We start from the raw sequence: 19,009 nt of genomic DNA on the forward strand, positions 1-19,009 counted from the left end.
GTAGGGGTGGGGCAGTGATTTTTTTTTGCTGTCCTCCTTCCACCTACAGCCCCCAGCATCACCTTGTATACTGTTTTGGAAGGCCAAGCAACCCTCCAGAACAGATTGTTTTGGGCTTAGGGGATTGCAGAGGGTGAGGAGGGAATTGTCAAAAATTGCATTCTGTCACCCTCTGCTCTCAGGTTGGATTCAGCCAAATATCTGTGGAGTAGAGCATATGGGAAACCCAAACGTATAGGACTTCAAACATGCCAATCTAGGTACTGTATCGTAGCCTTCATTTGCCATCAGTGCAGTTATTAATAGTTACCTAAGTAATGTCATACCTGTGTGTGCTTGGATTTAATGCCAGAATTCATCAAAAGATAATCTTATAAGGTAGCCACCACGATCAATTAATATGTAAGAATGTAATAAAAATAACTTACAGGCCCACTCAAATAATAAATTATTTTCCAGTCTCATTTGTGCTAAATGTTAAGTGGTTGTTTGTATAAAGTTATTATAACATAATTTTAGGATTGTTTTCTGTTTAATGGAAACTAAGTAGTCAGCCCCATAAGAAAATGCAGATGTGTGAAGTTCCTAAGTTATGACCATAGTTTCAATTACTCTGGCATATACCCTTGCAAAACCAATATATATTTCTTTTTTATATTCCGTTTCTGAAGAATGCAGATCAATTCGGAGCTGGCTGAAAGCCAATTGCTGAGCTCCGGTGCACGTTCAAAAAACCTACTCACTTCCTAAGTGCCTTGTGAATCTGCAATGATTAATTCTTCTCATTATTTTGCTGCAAATTCTCATGACCCTCTGTGATGATTCGATCACCCACTTAGAGTTTATGCATATTCATATCTTTCCACTCATGGCTGCAGTTGTTCAAGTCTCCTTCACTGGCTGTGGTATGCACTTGGTGCAGTAATTGAGCTGCAGTAGATTGATTACTCTAGGGAGCTGTAAGGCCTTTAAAGGTGAAAACATATCAGTCCTGTTAATTAGGAAACAAAGCTCTGGTGGCAAGTTCAGCAGGCAAATGCTTCCAGTGTAGAAATTAGGAAAGGTATGATTTGTTCCCCTCTGTGAACCCTGTTTACTTTTTAATATTTGAATTAGATTTGTGACCAGGCGTGGCAAACCTGAGTAGATGATAGCACATTTGTGTGATAGAACAGAATTGGTATGTCAGGAGAATTTGATTTGCAATATTAGCTGTCTCTGTTACCGTCATTAAAATATGATGTGGCATATTATTTTTCAAGTTCTGCATATAATGTTAAATGAGGAAAGAGAAACATTTTATGTGTTAAATTTGAATTGGCTTTTATGTTAGAATTGATTGTAACGATGTAAATATTTCCTATATACTTTAAGGGGGAAATGTTTTTGGGGGAAATATGTTTTCAGCCTTAAGATGACAATATTCCATCATGTGCAAAGTTGTCATTATTTTTGATAGGAATTCTGAATGCTATTTCATGTTGGGGTTGTTGTTTTTTAGAGAAGGAAGGAACTTCGTGTTTTCTCATGGATGATAAATCCATTATTGTACTTTTTACTATGGAATCCAAACTAAATCTAATTTAGCCAAGTCATCTTCAGAGGATTGAAATGATAAAGTGCAAGAAAGTATACACTGGGGCAGGGGGAGAGATAAAAGGACCTTGATTCTGTGATGAGAGGTAGACTAGGCCGATCTACACCAAGCAGGATATAACACTTTTAAAACGGTATGAATACTATGTATATGATGTGTCCTCTGGGCCTGAACAGTTGTCATAACCAGTATAAACTGTTATAAGCAGTAGTGTAGATCCTGCCATGGTCCTCTGAAGGTACAAAGAAATACGTATTAGACATCCTGATTAAGGCTCTTCTTCATGTACATATTTTAAGATATTATTCACTATACGTCATATAGTTTTACGATAATTATATAAGCTGTAAAAGTATTTTAAAAAAACAAAAACCTGGAGCACATATATTCTCTGGAATTGTATACTATTTGATTTCCAAATTAGACATCCCTAAGTGGGATCTGCATGAAAATGTTGCAGTGTGTTCCCAGTCCCCAAGAAGAGTACTCACGTTCAGGTCTCCTGTCATCCTGGAAACAGGATGCCTTGTAGTCCTTTTCAGACTGGTGGTCAGGAGTGGTGCTCATGAGGATAGAAGCAAAAAAGGACACTGACTGTGTTTGGATGTCACTTTAAGCCATGATGGGTTAATTAGCTACTCTCACAGTAGCTTATTTTGAAAATAAGCTACTGTTATCCTTCACACAATCAGACAAGCTACTGTGCATATCCTGTTAAGCTGCTGTGTGTAATCTGAGTCCTCCCTGCCCATTGTCCTGCTTCAGTCCTCCCACCCATTGACAATATCGCAGCAGCCAGTTTTAACCTACAATATCCAGAGTTTTAACCTTCCACAGTAACTTCATACACAGTGTTCCCTGGCAAGGATGCACTCAAGGCAAAATGACAACCCTGCGCAACTGCCACCATCTGACTTTGAGATGGTGTTTGACACTTGGGGAGGTTGCAGAGGGCACTACTAGGGGAAGGGTTTAGGGTAGGGTCAAGCTGCAAACACAATCAATTGCTAGGTAGAGCATAGAAACAGATCTGCCAGCTGGAGGAGAGCTGTGGCAGTAGTTTTACTGCTCTTGCCAAGCGACTCTGTAGACCAAAATAATCCACTGTGACCACCACACAACCTGATAACCCATGATGGGATAAATAACCCACTCTGCAGACCGTGGGTTATCAGTTTGTTATTTTTGCCAAATAAGCCATCGTAGATTAAAAAACTCCCAACTGAGCACACGATAACTCATAAGTTAAATAAGCCATCATAGTTTATCTAACCCATTGTGGGTTATCATGATAACTCTGAGGCCTTCCCCTGCTGTGCTCCAAAGGATCAGATAGCAGGTGATGGATGTAAAAGAACTCTGAGTCGACTAGGAGTAGACAACCTCCAGATGTTTTAGACTACCAACTTCCAGAAGACCCAACCAGCATAGGCAGTGATCAGGGATTATGGGAGTTGTAGTCTCAGACAACTGAAGGGCACCACGTTGCCTATCTCTGGAGTAAACAATACAGCTTTCAATGTTCCTACAAGCCCTGAACTTGAGCAGTTTGTAGCCATATAATATTGAAGCAGGATGTCCCTGTATAGTGCAGGGAGGGGAGCCTTAACTACTATTAGAATTATGGGGTTATTCAGTGTGCTTCAAAGAGCAAGCTTTCATTAGGATTATTTATTTATTTATTTATTTATTTATTTATTTATTTATTTATTACATTTCTATACCGCCCAATAGCCGGAGCTCTCTGGACGGTTCACAACAGATTACACACTGTTCATGCAGCATATATTGATGCAGCATATTATTCTTAAAACTAATTTTGAATTTTAATAAATTCTTGTTTTTTGTTTTGTGTTATCAAAGAAAACATTTCAATTTTGTGAACAGAAGTATGCAGTTTTGGTACTTACCTTTGAGAAGCGCCTTCTTGTGCAGTCATGTCTATGATTAGTTTCTAGATTATTTTCGAACACAACCACTCCCAGTTTTATTTGTTATATTTTAACTAAATTGGTTGAGTTCAGAGCATAAGTACTATGGGGAAAAATGCTAATACCTATAAGTAAAGTCATCAGCACTGGGGAATTAGCACACAGCCCAGCATGAGAGGATGAAGAACTCGGTGCTTATGTTATACTATATCTATTAAACTTGTATATCCATTGTAAGGGATATTGAGTGTGGTGTGGTCCTTTCTGATGGACCTCCTTTTTGCTTGGGTTCCCCAAAATAAGCTGCCACCACAGGCTAATCCTAACCTGAACACTCTAGGCATTCCAACTGCTTGGGGAGTTTGCAAGCCATACTGCCAAAGACCTCCCCCTTCAGCCCAGCTCTATAAAGATTAAACAGGAAGGAGCTTTGGATTGATTTTCCCAAAGCCCAGAAGACACAGAATTTAACAAAACATTGTGAACTATCCTTATAACACAAGGGATAGCTTAACACTCATGCAGTCTTAGCACATGGAAGATTTTATTGAGAAATTCTAGAGAAATCTCTTTTAAAACCAATGAAGCCAAATGTCCTTGTATTTAAGGAAGTTTATTTGGGAAAAGGACAGGAGAGACAAAGAGGGTGGAGAAGTGGGGAAGGCAACAAAACTGTGCACACAAGCTTACAATAAAAATCAATAAGCCAATCTAATGTAGCTAAATACATTTTACGTGCTTGAATAAAATATTGTGTTTCAGAGCATGTGCAAAGTTTTGAGCTGAAAAGATGAGCTGAGGGGAAGCATCTTCATTCTTCCTGGAAACATTACATATTTATGTAATATGAAACAGTAAAAACTGGTCCCTTGATAAAGATGGGCTATTATTTTGTCCGATAGGAGCCCCCATCTCTAATATTACTACCGTATTTCTTCGATTCTAAGACGCACTTTTTTCCCTAAATAAAGAGCTCTAAAAATGGACTGCGTCTTAGAATCGAAGAAATACGGTATTCTTCGGTGGCTAATCAAATATGTATTTTAAGGTTGCTTCCATCTCCTTAATAACTGTTGACTTACATAGAAGGACTGGCCAGTTTGTATATATCAAAGGAAAGAAAAAAGTTGTTGTTTTAATTGGGGCTACACTGAGGGGCAGCAAGGGCCATGTGTTGCCTGTCCGTATTCTAGACACCACGGTTGGGCAGTTTGGGATATAGCACTTATCACATCATGTTTTGAGTGTCTCAAACTATTCAATTTACTTTTCAGGCATTTATTAATACAGCAAAGGAAATCTATGAGAAAATACAGGAAGGCGTCTTTGACATTAATAATGAGGTAAGGTCTTCAAATGTTAAAATGCTGCTTGTAAATATAAAACACATTTATAGAAAATGGATGCATAAGAGTTAAAATAATGATATTTACCTCTTAGACCACGGGTTGCAACTTATGGCCCTTTAGCTATAGGGCCACAGCTCAAACTTTTGGAATAGCCAGTGCTGAGGGACCATGGAAGTTGTAGATCAAATAGCTGAAGGGTTACAAGTTGTGCATCCCTGTCTTAGACTGAAGGCCCTCTTCCACCAGGCTTGGTACAGCAAACTGAAAATATGTTGAGCTCCTAGTTTTAACATCGGTGTTTATATGCATTTATTTAGTATTGTGATTGAAGTGGATTATAAAGTGACTTTGTCCATCCATGAATCAACAATAAATCTTCCAAAGAGAGATGTTCTCCCATATCCATTTTTCCATATGATATCAATACCTTTCAGAAACAACTTTTACCTGTGTAAACAGGCAGTCAATGGTAACTTCTTCTTCGTGGTCTCTATGTATCACACATATGGGCTTTGCGCCTGCGCAGAGACCGAACCGGAACCTTCTATAGCTGAGTGGAACGTTTTTGGCGGGAACCCCTCCCCCACGCTACCGCGCATGTCCATGGGGTTCCCGCCCTTACCTCAGTTCTTCGTCGTCCGCCATTGTGCCTAGACCTGTAGAACCAACCTCTAGCTTTTTTTCCTGGTTTTCTTCTCCTAAATCCTTCAAATCCTTCAAATTCTTCTTCAATTCTTGTATATTCTCTTTCTTATATCTTTTTCTTCCTATAAAAAAAATATATATAGTTAGTAGTTTTTCCCTCAGCGACATTTCGTCGCAGCGGCCTGAGCCGCATGGCAGTGAAGGCGCCTTTCCGAAAGTGTGTTCGGTGTGGGGCAAAACTTCCCCCTACCGACGGACACGCTTTATGTGTTATTTGTTTGGGCAAAAGTCATAAGGTGGAAACCTGCCATCATTGTATGTCCTTCACCAAGCAGACGAGGAAGAACAGGACAGACCGTTTGCGTGCTATTCTTTGGGAAAAGGCTCTCAGAGCCACAGACACCACAGTTTCAAAGCCAATTGAGGGTAAAATGGATAAAACGGCACCAAGTAAGTCCGTTCCAGACCGCAGCACAAAGGAGTGCGACAATACCAGTGCGAACAATAGGGCATTGATACCCCTAACGCCTGGGCGGTCTCTGGCGAGCTCCGCGGCCAGAAAGATTGCTAAGAAGGCCCGGACTCCCAAATCTTCTTCGGAGGTCGAGAAGAAAAAGAAGAGGGACGGAGAAAAACACTCCAAAAAGTCCCCACGGCCTTCTAAGCCTATTCAAACATCGGCTCCTTCGATACCGACAGCCCCTGCAACGGTTTCGGTACCGAGACCTCTTTCGAGACCGACTTCTGAATTACCGTCGATACCGAGGTGGCCGCTAAGCCTATCTGAGGGAGAGATTAGAGATTCGGCCTCGGTAGCGTCAGTGAGAGACCCACCACAAGTGCTGGACATGGAGGAGCCTATCCCTCTAACACAGCCGTCTCCCAGACCAGTTGTTGCAGAAAGGCCAAGGCAGGAGTGGGATAGAACTTCCCAATACTCCGAATTCCAACCCAGGCATGAATACTATGACTGGGATTATTATCGCCCGCACAGGTATTTCCCACAAGATCGGGACTACCAGCATGCACCAGAGGTTTGCTATGCCCAGCCTCCTCCTACGTCGAGGGTCCTTCATATTCCGTTGGCCCCTCCGCCGCATCATCCTTCGCCAGCGTCAGCTCATCGACGCCATAGCGGCTCCGTACCGATAGCGGCTGCTACGGTACCGGCCCATCAGGAACAATCGGAACTCGAGCAACAGCAACTTCAAATAGTTACTGTATCTTCCCCCGAGGATGACTATCCGTCCGATACCGACTCTAGGGCGTCGCTTGCCCCTTCGGTACCGTCGCCAGAGGATGCCCTCCATTCGCAAGACCCTGCTTCACCCTCTGACGATATGGGAAGGTTCTCAGAGCATATGCGGAGAATGTCTCAGGCATTAGGCTTAGACATACAACAGCCCGATGATCCGGTTGAAGACCCCATTTACGACGTCTTCCAAACTAAAAGTAACGCCGCAGTGGCTATTCCTCTCCCTCCGGCCCTAAAGCAGACAGCACAGCTCTCGTGGAAAACTCCTGCGTCCACTCAAGCCACTTCGAGGAGACTTGAGACTCTTTATCGTATCCAGGAGGGAGATGCTGGTTTCCTCGCCCAACATCCTAAACCTAATTCAATCGTGGTGGAGTCAGCACAGGGCCAATCGCAAAAATCGCATTCCGCCCCAGTGGACAAAGAGGGCAGAAAATTAGATCTTGCAGGCAGGAGAATTTATTCTTCTGCATCCCTTGGTATCAGGGCCTCGACCTACCAGGCGACCATGGCCCGATACCAACTCTTCCTCTGGGAGAAAGTAGGGTCACTATGTGACTATCTCCCAGAGGACAAAAGGGAGCTGGCTCGGGTCTTCCAAGCTGAAGCCTCAGCCATAGCTAAACAGCAGCTATCGACTGCCAGACATCAGGTCGACTGCCACTCCAAAAACATGATGGGGGCAGTGGCTTTGAGGAGACACGCCTGGCTAAGATCGGCGAACCTGACGTATGAGACGAAGGCAAGGATCGAGAACATGCCCTTCGATGGCGAGAGTTTGTTCAACACAAAAACAGATGAAACACTGGACACTATATATAAGGCCCGTACGACGGCAAAAAAGATGGGTTTCACCGCTCCACCTCCGCAGTACAAACCAAAGCGCTGGTCAAGGCCACCGACTCAACAGCAGCAACAACAACAGCGCCCTCAATATCAACAACCGAGGCAGCAACAGCAACTTCAAAGGAAACGGCCATACCAAAGTCGTTTCCAACAAGATAAGCGCCAGCCCGACTTCTCTAAAAAGCAGCGGGTTTGACTTCTCGGTTCCAGATCCACCTCCCTTTGCGAACTGCCTGGCACCATATTACCATCAATGGCAGTCAATAACATCGGACTCCTGGGTGCTCACTATCATCAACTCGGGGTATGCCATCGAGCTCAATGTCCCCCCTCCTTCTTCGGGGGTGAAAGTAACGGCGCCATCCCCCCCCCCTCTGCTTCCCGAGGTACAGACCTTGCTATCGAAGGGAGCTATCTCTCCCGTACCCGCAGGGGAATTCAACCAGGGGTTTTTCTCCCGCTACTTCACGATCCCGAAGAAAGATGGAGGTCTTCGACCGATCATGGACTTAAGGCAATTAAACAAATACATCACCCCGAAAAAGTTCCGTATGACAACGGTTACTTCTATTCTGCAGCTCCTATACAGAGGAGTTTGGTTCGCTGTGGTGGATCTGAAGGATGCGTACTTCCACATCTCCATCAGGAGGTCGCATCAAGCTTACCTACGATTTTCAATCGGGGCATCCCAGTTCCAATTCACCGTTCTTCCTTTCGGCTTGGCCACAGCACCGAGGGTCTTTACGAAGGTGATGGCGGTGGTGTGCGCCCATCTAAGACAGAAAGGGATTTACGTATATCCGTACCTAGACGATTGGCTTCTGGTAGCGGACAACAGTGGCACGCTCCAGAAGGACATTTCAACCACCCTCAACCTGTTGGACTCGTTGGGTCTATGGGTCAACGAGGAGAAATCCATCTTGACCCCACATCAGAGACTGGACTTTATAGGGGTAACCCTATCGTCTCGAGACGGCAGGGCATACCTGCCTTCGACCAGAGCAAACACTCTTCAGGATTTAGCCATCGCTACCGAAAGCCGTCGAAAGGTTTCGGCATGGATGATTCAGAGGCTATTAGGTTTAATGGCAGTGACAACCGCAGTCATCAGGTTTGCAAGACTCAGAATGAGGATCTTGCAGGGCTGGTTCTTAAGGATGTTCGATCTTCGACACGATGCCCGTCGAACTTACCTGTCGATCCCGAAGCAAGTAAGAGCGTCCCTGAAATGGTGGTTTTCGATGGCGACTCTCTTAGAAGGGGTTCCCTTCCAACAAGAAACCCCTTCGGTAACGATCACGACGGATGCATCGTTGATCGGATGGGGGGCACACTGCAACTCCCTCACGGCTCAAGGTCGCTGGCCTCCTTCTCAAAGGGAACACCACATCAACCACCTGGAACTTTTAGCGGTGGAGAATGCAATAAAGACCTTCGGACAAATCATAGAGGGCCGAAACGTCTTGATCGCGACAGACAACACCACCGTAGTGGCTTACATCAACAGACAGGGTGGAACGAGATCACACCCTCTGAACCGCTCTGCACTCAGAATTTGGAACTGGTGCATAAAGAGAAATACTTACCTGACTGCAATCCATGTAGCGGGGAAGGAGAACATCATTGCGGACTCCCTCAGCAGGTCCTTCCACGTCGACCACAAATGGGAGCTCGATACCGAAGTCAGGGACGATCTCTTTCGGTATTGGGGCCGCCCTGCTGTCGATGTCTTCGCTACCGAAGAAAACGCAGCTTGTTCCAGGTTCTGCAGCAGAGCAGGAAGAGGAAAGCACTCTCTAGGAGACGCTTTCACCAGAACTTGGAAAGGAAATCTCCTGTACATCTTCCCACCTTTTCCACTGTTGATGAAAGTACTAGCCAAGATCCAGACGGACAATTCAGAATGCATCCTCATCACGCCGTGGTGGCCTCGGCAGGCGTGATTCTCTCATGCCCTTCGATGTCGAACGGGAATTACATCAGACTCCCGTCGATACCGACACTGCCGTCTCGACACCAGGGCAGGGTTCGACACGCAAATCTGTCGACCCTCAAAATGACGGCGTGGAGGATAACAACCACCTCTCTCATATAGAAAACTTAACTGTAGACCATATATTGTTGGCCTCACTAAAGCCTTCAACAAGGAAGTCCTATTCTGCAAAGTGGCAAAGATTTCAGAAGTTTGCTTTAGAAAGCAATCAAGCACCTGAATCTTGCCCTTTACCATTGATCCTCAAATATCTATTGATGCTTTACCAGCAAGGATTCAGACTCACTTCAATCAGAGTACACTTAGCTGCTATCACGGCTTCTCATCGAGGCATGGATGGTTTTTCACCCTTTGCACATCCAACATCTAAAAAATTTCTAAGGGGACTTAAGAATACGATACCGACAGTGAAGTGTATCGTTCCACCATGGAGCCTGTCAGTTGTATTGCAATCGCTGACAGGGAAACCCTTCGAGCCCATGGCCTCGACAGACCTCAGACTTCTGACATTCAAGACTGTCTTCTTAGTGGCCATCACATCGGCTAGACGTGCAAGTGAGCTCAGAGCTCTTAGGATAGATGCTCCTTATACTGTTTTTCATAAGGATAAGGTTGTGTTACGTACAGACCCTGCCTTCCTGCCTAAGGTAGTGTCAACCTTTCATCTGTCCCAGCACATCACTCTGCCGGCATTCTTCCCAAATCCTACAACACCTGTTGAGTCTTCGCTACATGCACTAGATGTAAGGAGAGCTCTTGCCTTTTACAGGGCTAGGACAGAAAGTTTTAGGAAAACAAATCAATTGTTTGTTTGTTATGGAGAGCCTTCTAAGGGACTCCCTGTTTCATGCCAGCGACTGTCACGCTGGATTGTAGAGACAATTGAACTTGCCTACTCTATCTCTAAGCTAGACCTTTTAAAGCCTGTGACAGCTCACTCTACTAGAGCCGTCTCAACATCTGTTGCCTTCAGCAGAGGTGTTCCTTTGACAGAAGTCTGTAGAGCTGCAACGTGGTCCACTCCATCCACGTTTGTCAAGCACTACAGTTTGGACACCCGTGCGAGACAAGACTGCTCGTTTGGGAGGACAGTGCTCTCGGAGATCCTCAGATGATGCATCAACCCACCTCCAAAGGTATGTCAGCTTGCTACTCGCCCATATGTGTGATGCATAGAGACCACGAAGAAGAAATGCAGGTTGCTTACCTGTAACTGTATTTCTTCGAGTGGTCATCTATGCATTCACACAACCCACCCACCATCCCCACTTGGTGGTGTGAAACTTACAAAGGACACAGTTATATGTGGAATGTACTTTATTTTATTTTACACTCATGTTTATGGGGGCACAATGTCGGACTCCTGTAAACTGAGGTAAGGGCGGAAACCCCATGGACATGCGCGGTATCGTGGGGGAGGGGTTCCCGCCAAAAACGTTCCACTCAGCTATAGAAGGTTCCAGTTCGGTCTCTGCGCAGGCGCAAAGCCCATATGTGTGAATGCATAGATGACCACTCGAAGAACCACAGTTACAGGTAAGCAACCTGCATTTGTTTATTGAATATGAACTACCCATTGTGGATTACAGAATAAATATTGAGATAAGACTTGTATGAAATATTGCTATATTCAGGATTTAAGATGTAATCCTATATGTAATTATATGGAAATAAGCCTAATTTAACTTGGTGGGATTTACTTCCAGGTAATATTCATAGGATTCAACTGTTAAGTGGCTAAACTACATATATACAAGTAATTTATAATAGTGCATATTTTTCCTTATTGAGAGATATGGAAGCAGATCTAAATAAACAGGTATATCGCCAACAATGTGTGTACATTCTTTTGTTTACATGTGTTGCATCAGTGCATATTGAGATCTCTATGGTTTGCAGTTTCATCTGTAGATCACTGGTTCAAATTGAGACTAAATTTATTAATTAGGAAATTTGTGGCTGGAATCCAAAGAACCACACAATTTGTTTCATGCACTGAAGATTTGAGTGAATGGCTCAATTCGGATAACACGTTTATCAACGGTGGACTATTTAAGCAACCGTTGCTTAAATAGTCCCTCATTGACTAACATGTCATCTGTTGGGGAAAACACGCCACTGTTATTTCCAAGAAATAACAAATGGCAATAACCAGTGGTTTGCAGTTGTTTCTCTGCACAACCACTGATTATTGTGCCGTGCAATGGGCTCCATTGATTATTTCCCAAGTTTACAGGTACGCAAGGCAAGAGCAGCAGAAACCTCTGCTGCTCTTGCCCAGCACACCTCTATCGTCATGGGAAATAATCCCATCCCAAGAAGCGCTTGGGGAGCTGCCAATCATGCCATCTCTTGGTGGGGCAAAGCGATCGGGGGCTCCCCACACACTTCCTGGGATGGGCACGTGCCATCACTGCGTAGGGCACCACAGATCACAACACCCCACATGTTCCCAGGGACATCCATGTCCCTTGCTCTGCCCCGCAATCTAGATGAAGATCAGCTTCAGAGAATCATAGAATAGTAGAGTTGGGAGGGGCCTATAAGGCCATTGAGTCAAACCCCCTGCTCAATGCAAGAATGCACCCTAAAGCATACCTGACAGATGGTTGTCCAGCTGCCTCTTGAATGCCTCCAGCGTGGGAGAACCCATAACTTCCCTAGGTAACTGGTTCCATTGTCGTACTGCTCTAACAGTCAGGAAGTTTTTCCTGATGTCCAGCCAGAACTGTAACTTGAGCCCCTTCCATCCCCTCGAGCCAATCTCCAAATGGTTTGCAGGGCAGGGAGGCTAAGGATGTCTCCCGCAGCTGGACATGTAATGTCAAACCGCAGGAGAAATCCATCTGCCGATATTGGGGCAGGGGGCGCAAGGATCTGTCCTCCAGCTGTCACCAGCAGAAGAGCTTCTTGCGCATCTTCTCCCCGTTTGCCAGAACAGAAGGGGAATCTTTGGTGCAGCAGGAGGGATGCTTGCGAATCCGCGTCCCCTAGATCCTTCCTGCCACAGCAAAGGATTCCCCTTCTGTTCTGGCAAATGGGGAGAGGACGTGCAAGAAGCTCTTCTGCTGGTGACAGCTGGAGGACAGATCCTTGCACTGTTGCCGCATGCCTCCTTCCCCATCAGGGCCATGGCAGGGGACAGCGTTGCTATATCCACCCACTTCCCAGTTGCCATGGCCCCGACTGGGAAAGGGCGCATTAGTGCCGATTGACATCATCCTTGCCAGGGGATCAGATGGCTCAGTGCCGATGTGCCCTTCGCCAGTGGATGGATTTGGTGCCCTGACACGTGAGGAGACCATTCCGAAGCCTCTTGCTTCTGTGGCAGCTGCATGCAGAGAAACAAGTTCCAACCTTGCCACAGAGGCAAGACGGTTTGGAACGATCTGCTCATGTGTCAAGGCACCAGATCCATCTGCCAGTGAAGGACACATTGGCCCTGAGCAATGTCCTCCGTCGCCTGTTCCTGTGCAGCTGCCGCAGTGAGAACCAGCAGCTGCATCACCTGCAATGATAGGGGAGATGATGTGACCACTATCGCTCTGGCAATGGCCGCAGTGCTTCTCTGTACTGCATCTCTCCTCCCCCTCCCCCGCTTACCACGGAATGGTGGTACCCCGATAAGGTAAACAGGAACCAGCACCGCCATTCGGTAGGGAGGGCAGGGCGGGGCAGATGACTACTCCACGGAGTGTGCATACTCTACTCCACAGAGCACCACATCCATGTTGCCCAAGTGCAGCACACAAATAGTCATTCGTGGAATGGACTGTTCACACTCCATGGACTAAAGTGTCATCTGAATGCACCTTATGTTTCTTGAACACCAGGTCTATGCACATAGCAACATGTTTTGAAACTGAGGGGAATTTCAAAAGTAGTTATGATATGGCATGGGGATTTGCTCCTGCAAGGCAAAAAAAAAAAAAAGTACACATGCTCACACCATGGATATACCTAAAGTAGTTCATTGCTCCCTGGCCATTGCAATTTATTCTAAGTTTGTAATGATAAGTTAGTGGTTTCTAGAAAGGCCTCACTGCTGTCATCTGTTTTATTAAAATACTAGGTTTTGAACTTTTTTGTGTGCATTCTGAAGTACCTGGTATTAACTCTTTAGGATACAGTTATGCCAAGTTGAATAAAATGAAACATGTTGTAGGCAAGATGGTGCATTTTATTATGCTAATTTCTATTGGCCTTTTATTGGGCAAGCAACTGTAGTGAAACAATGGTCAGGCTTTCAGAATACTTATTGTGTAATCAGTTTTAATAGCTTGTATTCTACTGAAAAACATTAGCCCAGTAAAATGGGCTTACGTTACCCAAATGCATCTTGGGCAAAACTCAGGTTTCTTCCAGTCAGCAGTTAGAGCTTCTGGTATGACCCTGCAGGAGTTCCTTCCTTCAATGTTATAACTTCGTGAAAAGAGGCAACAACTTTGCAGGGTTGTCATTTAGTTTTTTTAGAGTTGTTCTTCCCTCTTCCTTTATGCTTCATCTCCTGTGAATTCTCTAAAAATTGCGAAATTACCCAGAGTTAAGGAAACAGACGTTAGTAAAGTATGAATTTCATTTAGGCTGTGGTTCTTTAGTTGTATAGCTTGGGTCTAAGATTAGATTTTCATGTTACTTTTCAATGAGGTGACATCACTGTATATATTTCCCATGATGAATATTCAGTTTGAATAGACCTTTATGTGTTAAGAAATTGTGTTTACTATCTGCTGAGAACAGTCTGAAAACCAGGGTTTGCTGAAATGTTGTGGAAAGACTTACTTGAATGGAATATTCAGCTTGCAAAATGATGTGGTAAAATCATTTTTGAAAAAGTAACTAAATAAATAAGTTTTCCCATTCAAAATGTATTTAAATTAAAGCTTGAAATTAAAGCACATAACATCTTTTGGAAACTAAGGTTTCTTAAAGCAACAATTGCAACTTCACAAGTTATATCCATGAATATTAAACTTGTATTGTGCTAGTACTATTCAGTCCCTTCTCCAAATGTGAGGGGTCCTCGTAAGAGGGCATCCTGTAATCTTTCCCTGGGCATACTACTCCTGTGCCTGTTTACAGGAGTCTGAAGAACTGCAAGCCCATGGATGCATATAAATAAGGTGAGGCAGGGCCTTGGCTTATCAGGAATGGCAGTGTGGAAAGGGTGTGTGTGTATACACAAACACCCCTAATAACTTCAAACCAGATGTTCTTTAGTTAGCAATCAATAGCATATATACTGGACAGTAATCATGGCCTCTGAAAAAGCAGGCTAGCTGTATCTGTCGAGTTTCATATAGAATCTGTCTGCTTTACTGTGCCTTATGGAGATTTGATTGCAATATGCTGTCAAGAGCCAACAGTGCATGCTATTTACTTGGCTCAGTGCCAAGTCTGGCTCCTTGATTTCTCAAGAAGTTGCTACCAGCCCAGAGGGGGCAAAACCAATGAGCCATAGGGCATGCTTTTTATTAAAGAGGAATCAAAGAGCGAAAAGAAACCACATCAGCTGCTGTCAATATTAAGCTAGTGCCAGAAACCCCAAGGCTACTACTGTTGCAGAACAACTGCCAAGCACTATAAATCTGAGATTTACTGTGACGCAAAGTTTCCTTAAGAGCTTAATTTCTGAAGCTACTGTATTACTTTTCTTAAAGTGCTGTATTTTAGGTAAAATCCACTTGAGGGAGTGAGGGTTAAGATATAAGTGTGAGTTTGATGAATGAAAGAACTACTCTGTGTGTGGTTCTTGGCAACTTGCCATGTCTTTGGGGATCATAGAAATTATTGATGACACAGAACACTTGTATGCCCTTAGCCTGTACAGCTGACTCAACATAGAAAGAAATGCAGTCAAGAGAAGAAAATGTTTTGCTGTGTGAGACCAGTAGAAATGTGAACTTTTTTGTCTCTAGGTGGAAGCAAGGGTTTATTAGGAAAATTAAGGATTTCTACTTTTACAAAACAATTTGAATCCCTTTTGTGTGTTATCTATCTCCGCAGGGGATAGTGTACAGCAGGGGTAGGTAACCTGGTGCCCTCCATATGTTTTGGACTACAGTTCCCATAAACCCAGCCAGCATGGCCGATGGTGAGATTATCAGAGTTGTAATGAAACCCACCTGGAGAGGGCATTAGGTTACTTAACCTTGTTGTATACATTCATAGCGACGGTGAAAAATTGCCGTATTCTGTTCTACAGAAATGATGCAAACTTTTAAGTATCATAGCAAGAGTCATATCCTTGATGTCATTTCCTTAATTGCTGCCAGACAGTGTTTTAAATAGGATTCCCACCCCCTACAGCTTGATTATCATGAAAATGAGACAACTTGTTTAGCTGTTCATAAATCAGAAATAGGTTAACTACTTTCAAATGTTGTAGCCTGTGGCAGTGTTTCAAAAGAATAATGTGCATTCAACTTTTTATTATTTCAGGCAAATGGCATTAAAATCGGCCCTCAGCATGCTGCTACTAACGCAACACTTGCAGGCAATCAGGGAGGACAACAGGCTGGTGGAGGCTGCTGTTGAACCTATTTTTACTTCCTACCTGGCTGATGGGGCCTACTAACTTGTTTCACCCTCCCTCGCTCAATTTCAACTACGACATGAAATTATTGTAAGATGGCATCATGTTGCAGAAGACTTTATTCTTCAAATTCTTGTACAACTTTGAATAAATGGTTAATGTTCACTTAAAGACAGGTTTTGGAGATTGTATTCATATCTATATTTCCATTTAATTTCCAAGTCAATTGATGTGATTTTTTTTGTTAAATGTTGTCTTGTGCCCTTGCCTACGAACTGTATTAAACACTACAAAGTCATCTGAGTATTTTAATCAGTTTGTGTAGTTAGGTTGCCCAACTACCGTGGTTACCTAATGTTTAATATTGTAGAACTGTCCTCAACTTTTGTCCATTTTCAAGGCTCTGAAGAAAAACATAAGGACTCTTAATTCTGTATTTATCATTTACTTTCTGTATATATAGTTTAATAACCTGCTTGGGTGTATTTGCCAAGCTATAATTCTTTAATGCATTTGCATAAATTCTACACGTTTAGAGCTTGGAACTACAGAAGCATTATTAGCAATGGCTTAGATGCTGAATTTTAAACCTTATTGACATGTTAGCATGTTTGTCCTCTTGTCATTATCCTAAAGTCCAAAAAAGAAAGAAAATGCTTTATGTATATTATTAGAAGCTACATATGCGTTACCTATTTTAATGCCAAATGTTTGCTATTTGCTCACAACTTCACAGCACCTCTTCAGAAATGGATTAGCTGTTTGCCTTAATTATGTAGGTTAAACATATTATAATGAATGAAAAATACAGGAAGCATTGAAACTCATAAAATGGCACATTATGAAGACGTAATATTTCTTAAAACTTTATTTGCTTCTTCAATTCTAGGTATATTTCCATCAAGGACAGTTTTTCAACGTAAATGTACAGTGACTGTGTAAAGTTGGTTTTGGTTTTTTGGGTAGGTTTTGGTTTTTTTTGGGGTGGGGTGACAACTTGTAATATTAATATAGTAAGCATCTTGTCTATTGTGAAGGGGGTGTGACAATAAAACTGCCAGATTGAAAATCCTGACAAAAGCCAAAATTGGAAATGCTTTAGTGTTCTACTCTCCATGGTAATTTTATTTTCATTTTCTCCATGCTTCTAATGAATTCATTTACAGCACTGCAAAATAAATTCTTGTTTAACAATATATTCAAGTACAGAATATTAATACAGAATTATAGGTGAGACTGTCTTTTCTTGAACAAGACCTGTGTTGCTGAGTTTCCAAAATTTCATTACTTCCTGATTCAATTTAGTATCCATTTGTGAAAGTATGTTTTGATGGATATATTCCAAGAGACAGGGAAGAACATAATTTTTAATCTTGCAACTTTAGGTTGTCATGGTTGAGCATGCAGTAACTGAGAATGCATTCTGGAGTATTCAATTATTCCATTTTTTTTTAATCCCATTCCTTCCTCCAAGAAGCTCAGAGCAGTGTTTCAGTTCAGAAGGTTGTTTTGAATGTAGATTTCTCTGAAAGATGGCAACATGGCCATCTCAGTAAGGGACATCCCATTCCATTTATGCTGTCCATTATGTAAGGAATGACTTAAAACAATAAAAATGCAGAACAGAAATTCATAATGCTGGTTGAAGATAATGACCTGGTTCATACAACAGGACATCCCACTACGAGTTCATGTTTTGCTGGGCATCTGGCTTGCTGTGGTTTGCCATGTCATGCAAATTTAGGCGGCAGGGGTTGTTTGAGGATTAGGCAACCCACAAATAATCCCGAAAGAAACCATGGTTTATTTGAAGATTGTCTAAACCTCAAACAGCCCTTGCTGCCTGGATTCACATAAAATATCAAGCCGAGCACCGTGCAAAAAACCCTGCGGGTAAATTATCCCATGGTGGGCAGTTCTATCATGCAAATCAGTCCAGTGAATGTATGGTTGATCGTAGAACTACCCAATAATATTTCTTATGGTGCTCAGTTCTGTCATGGACTCAACAGCTATTCCTTCAGTGGGTGTAATTTTGTGTGAAGTAAACTAACAGCAAGGAACAAGGCTTGTTGGAGTTGAAAATTGAATTTCTTGACATAAGATGCATTTGCTGTTCTGTGTAATGAAGTATTTCTCTGTTGCTGGCAAAAGTTATGTGGCATTCTACACTTTTATGTTTTCTTCTCGTAAGGCATAATTCCCTTGCATAAGTTAAGCACCTTTGAGTCTGAATAATTGCAAGGTATGTGAACTAAGTATGTGGCTAAGTCTCTTACTGAAATATTATTTTATCTTTTTAAGCCTATCTTTTCTCCAGGGAGCTTGGGCAACTGTATATGGTTCTTCACCTACCCATTTGCAACAACTCTGTGAGGTAGGCTAGGCGATACTGAATGGTCCAGTGAGCTTATTTGGTGAATAGAAATTTGAAACAAGGTCTGCCCAGGCCATGTCTGACATGCTAGCCACTACAGCACACCAGCTCTGTGCCTGCAAAACTGACAAATGAATAATAGAGATTCTTGAGCATTTCTAGCATATGTAGCAATATGGCAAACAAATACAATTGCCCAGTACAACCAGTCAAAGGCTTGTGACATCTTCTGGAACATGTGGTTCTAATACTGCTCACCACATTCATGCATGTGCTTTTTCTTCTTTGTTTACATTGGTCTTAGTTTCAGAAACAACTTCTATTTCATTTTAATACTTTACCTTGTTACATGCTAATATATTTTTGGTTTTGTATGGTATACCACTTCCAGTATGATAGCTCTAACTTACATGATATTTATTATATTTATATCCTGCCTTTTTTTGTCCAAGGAACCCAAGGTGGCATACATAATTCACCT

At 42.9% G+C, this 19,009-nt stretch overlaps 1 protein-coding gene across 1 annotated transcript in view; it reads left to right on the top strand.

The window, feature by feature from the left end:
* The window catches only part of RAB2A (RAB2A, member RAS oncogene family), a 43,573-nt gene extending 26,226 nt beyond the window's left edge, over positions 1-17,347 (top strand). The window contains exons 7-8 of the mRNA XM_063130782.1: positions 4,803-4,871; positions 16,058-17,347. Of these exons, the coding sequence (XP_062986852.1) occupies positions 4,803-4,871; positions 16,058-16,153 (165 nt within the window). The 3' untranslated portion in view covers positions 16,154-17,347. The remainder of the gene's footprint in view (positions 1-4,802; positions 4,872-16,057) is intronic.
* The last annotated feature ends 1,662 nt before the right edge of the window (positions 17,348-19,009 follow it).

This window comes from Elgaria multicarinata, chromosome 7 (genome assembly GCF_023053635.1).
Source record: "Elgaria multicarinata webbii isolate HBS135686 ecotype San Diego chromosome 7, rElgMul1.1.pri, whole genome shotgun sequence".
Classification (NCBI taxonomy): Eukaryota; Metazoa; Chordata; class Lepidosauria; order Squamata; family Anguidae; genus Elgaria; species Elgaria multicarinata.